Below are 4,294 nucleotides of genomic sequence, written 5' to 3'. Positions count from 1 at the left end.
TATATATATATATATATATATGAATTTGCATTTTAGCAGCTGAAATATGTCACAAACATTTTTTAACTAATCTAAACTTCACTTATGCCTCAACACTGCTGGGCACTAATATTACGGTGTGTGTGTGTGTGTGTATATATATACACACACACACACGCACACATATACATACATGTGTGTGTGTGCGTGTACATACACATGCAACAGGCTTCTTTCAGTTTCTGTCTGCCTGATCCACTAACAAGTCTTTTGTTGAGCTGGGGCTATAGGAGAAGACACTGGCCCAGAAATGTCACATAGTGTGACTGAACACGGAACCATGTGGTTGGGAAGCAAACTTTTTACGATACATCTATGCTTGCCCCTGTTTGTGTGCGTGTGTATATATATAAGTATACACACACACACACATACACATAGTGGAGTTATGTTGTTTCTCTCTAGCCTTCAATCCGTGTGTGTTGTTTCTTTTTATCTTGACAAGGTTTTGATCTCAGTGAATTTTAATCATCTTCTTCACACTAGTAATTCTTTTCTGAATGTAATATTTGTCTTATTTTTGTTGTTTTTATTTTCTTTTTCTTTTTCCAGGAGAGTGAAACTGGTTTGTACATTTGTATGAATACATTTCTGGGTCTAGGCAAGCTATACGTAGAAGAACATTTCAAAAAGACTGGCAATGGTGTTTTCTTGCATATTAAGCGGAGGAGAAAAACAGTAAGTTGTACATTCAGAGAACTGGAAACAGTCATGTTACCTTCAGTCTTTCGATCTCTCACCCTCTCTCTCTCCCATCCCCATTTCTCCCTGATGATGTCAGTAAGGTTTCTCTACAGATTAAGGTGCAAGCTTAAGCAGTACACTCCTATGTCCCCTCATTAGTTACCCTTGATTCTTAAAACCATTTCATGGAAAGCAATGTGCATTCCTTCACTTCAATTAAAACCTTTGGTGACATCTCTTGTTTGAACCTCCTTGCTAAATTGTTTGTCTATGACAGTGGTTCTCAACCATTTTTTACCTATGGGTCCCTTTGATTCCTATTTTACTCTACTGGACCTTCATAGACAAGTGGCTTTCAACCAGGGTCCATTATAACCTTTGTGGGCCCATATACAAATCTGTTGTTAAAATTTATCTTCAATAAATTGCTTATACTTCTACTATATATATATATATATATATATAGTAAAAGTATAAGCAATTTATTGAAGATAAATTTTAACATCAGAATTGTATATGGACTCCCAAAGGTTATATGGAGCCTGGTTGAAAGCCACTTGTCTATGATGATTAGTAACTTCATTTTACAATGGCCTGCTTTCTTTTACACATTTGCGCATGGCCCACTTGTATATGATATCGTATCTTACTTAGGTGCAGGTATGCCTCTGTAGTTATGAATGTCGCTTTGTAACCACAGGGTTTCAGGTTTAGTCCCATTATGCTGCACCTTGGGCAATTATCTTCTACTACAGTGCTGGATTGACCAATGCCTTGTGAGTGAATTTAGTAGATGGAAACTGTGAGGCTTGTTTACTTCCCTGTAACTTAGCAGTTCAGTAAAAGAGACTGAAAGAATAAGTACCAGACTTAAAATATAAGTACTAGGATAGATTTGTTGGTACACACTCTCACTTGCTCACACATGCTCTCACTCACACTCTCACTCACCTGTACACAGTCTCACACACATGCGCACACACACACACACACACACACACACTCACACACTCTCTCTCGTACCTGCTCTCACTCACACACACACTTGCTCACACTCTCATACACTCCTACTCTCATACACTCCTACTCTCATGCACTCTTACTTGTTAGCATATAGTCACACTTGTACCTTCTCTCACTCAATAATAATAATAGTAATAATGATTGTAATAATATTGTTCCTTTATTTTTAGATTCAGAAAGCTTCAGAAGATCCCCCTCCCTTGAAGAAACCCACTCGACTTGCTATTGGTAAGTTTACTTCTCTTTTAGACATTTACTGGATCTGGGAGGTGTTTATTGATTTTCTGTTTATCTTGTGAGTTGGTACACAACTGGTAGTTGGTAACTGTGTAGAAAGAAGTCCAAGGAATACTGCAGCCAGCCCTGCATGTTATAACTATTAAAAAAAAAAAAAGCCATAAGGCTCATCCGGCTGGTTCCCCAGGCTCTCTGGCATATAAATCTATAAATTTCTGTTCTGGATGGGACCCTGGTCCATTGCAGGATTTAGTCATTTTTGCCTGCTGAGTGGAGTGGAGCAATGTGAAATGAAGTGTTTTGCCCAAGAACACAAGACATTGCCCGGTCTTAGAATTGAAGCCACAATCTTACAATCATGAACGCAACACCCTAACCACTAAACAATGCACCTTCACACATGTTATAGCAGGCAAGTAAAAGGGGTTGACAACAGGAAGGGTGTCTTCCAGCTGCATGGAAAAATCATCATCACCTTCATTGTTGTCATGTTTGCATGGATTGGACAGAATTTGTTGAGGTGGATTTTCTGCAGCTGGATGCCCTTCTTGTCGTCAATCCTCACCGGTTTCCAATTAAGGTAATATTTCTCTCTGACCAGATATGTTTTTGTGGTAGATTGAAAACAAAGAACAGTAACACACACAGACAGAGAGAGAGAGAGAGAGAGAGAAATTTCACAAGATGTACCTGATGTATGCTTTGGACACATAAGAGGTGCAGCAACATCAGAGGAAGGTTAGTGGGGAAAATAGCTTTTGTGTGTGGAAGATGTTCAGGTACAATAAACACCAAAAATGTACAGAAAATACACTCCATCAGCTGCCAGGGGTGTAAGCTAGAGGTAGTTGTTAGATTCTGTTATCTAGGTGACCAAGTTAGTTGTTGAGGTGGATGCTCAGAGGGTACACGAGCATAAGAATAGGCTGGACAAAGTTCAGAGAGCTCCTACTTCTGCTGGCATTAAGGGGATTTTCCCACAGTTAAAGGCAGATTGTATGATGCCTGTGTGCAAACTGCTATGCTACACAGCAGTGAAACATTGGCTGTGACAGCTGAGGATATGTGTAAGCTTGAAAGAAATGAAGCAAATAAGCTTTGCTGGATGTGCAGTGTCAGTGTGCATGTTTGACAGAGTGTAAGCATCTTGAGAGAAAAGTTGGGAACAAGAGGCATCAGATATGGTGTGCTGGTCATGTGATGTGTATGGATGAGGACAGCTGTGTAAAGAAGTGCTGATCTCTGACTGTGGAAGGAGCCTGTGGTAGAAGGTAGACCCAGGAAAACATGGGATGATGTGATGAAGCATGAGCTTTGAACTTTGGGCCTCACAGGCAATGGCTAGTGCCCGAGACCTTTGATGATATGCTGTGCTTGAGAAGACCCGTCAAACCAAGTGAAATCATAGTTGTGGCCGATGCTGGTGTCACGTAACTGGCACCCCTGCCGGTGACACGTTAAAAGCACCTTTCAAGTATTAGGCCTCATGGAGACAAGGTCGCTGATGCCAGTGGCTGATGCCAGTGGCTGATGCCAGTGGCTGATGCCAGTGGCTGATGCCAGTGGCTGATGCCAGTGGCTGATGCCAGTGGCTGATGCCAGTGGCATGTGAAAAGCTCCATTCAAGTGTTGGTCCTCATGGAGGCAATGACCGAGACCTTTGGCATTATGTCGTGCTTGAGAAGAAGACCCATCAAGCTGAGCAAAATTGCAGTCATGGAAGATACCGGTGTCATACAATTGGCACTTGTGCCGGTGGCATGTAAAGGCACCCATTACACCCTCAGAGTGGTTGGTGTTAGGAAGGGCATCCAGCTGTAGAAACTATGCCAAATAAGATTGGGGTCTGGTGTAACCTTCCAGCTTGCCAGTCCTGGTTAAACCATCCAACCCATGCCAGAATGGACAATGGATGCTAAATGATGATATATATATATACCCAACATGGTTTCCGACCAGGAAGAAGCTGCCTGACTCAGCTCTTACAACACTATGACTGGGTGCTGAAACAGCTACTTAACCACTCAAATGTGGAAGTGATATATCTCGACTTTGCAAAGGCCTTTGATAAAGTTGATCATGGAATGATATGTCACAAACTGCGTGATCTCGGCATAGTTGGAAAATTGGGAGAATGGCTTCATGACTTTCTGAAGGATAGAAGTCAGGTGGTAGTAGCCAATGGGGCCACCTCCAATGACACACAAATAGTGAGCGGTGTTCCGCAAGGCACTGTTTTGGGACCATTACTGTTCATAATGGCCCTCTCAGACATGCCCTCAGCCACACAGAGAGCCACGGTCACAAGTTA

The 4,294-nt window shown here is 41.8% G+C and overlaps 1 protein-coding gene across 1 annotated transcript in view; it reads left to right on the top strand.

Annotated features, from left to right (window-relative positions):
• The window catches only part of LOC106871526 (ubiquitin carboxyl-terminal hydrolase 5), a 67,321-nt gene that overhangs the window by 21,461 nt on the left and 41,566 nt on the right, over positions 1-4,294 (top strand). Inside the window, exons 3-4 of the mRNA XM_052976831.1 lie at positions 592-717; positions 1,917-2,015. Coding sequence (XP_052832791.1) covers positions 592-717; positions 1,917-2,015 — 225 coding nt within the window. The remainder of the gene's footprint in view (positions 1-591; positions 718-1,916; positions 2,016-4,294) is intronic.

The sequence above is a fragment of the Octopus bimaculoides genome, chromosome 25 (assembly GCF_001194135.2).
Source record: "Octopus bimaculoides isolate UCB-OBI-ISO-001 chromosome 25, ASM119413v2, whole genome shotgun sequence".
NCBI lineage: Eukaryota > Metazoa > Mollusca > Cephalopoda > Octopoda > Octopodidae > Octopus > Octopus bimaculoides.
This window is presented reverse-complemented; position numbering and strand designations above follow the sequence as displayed.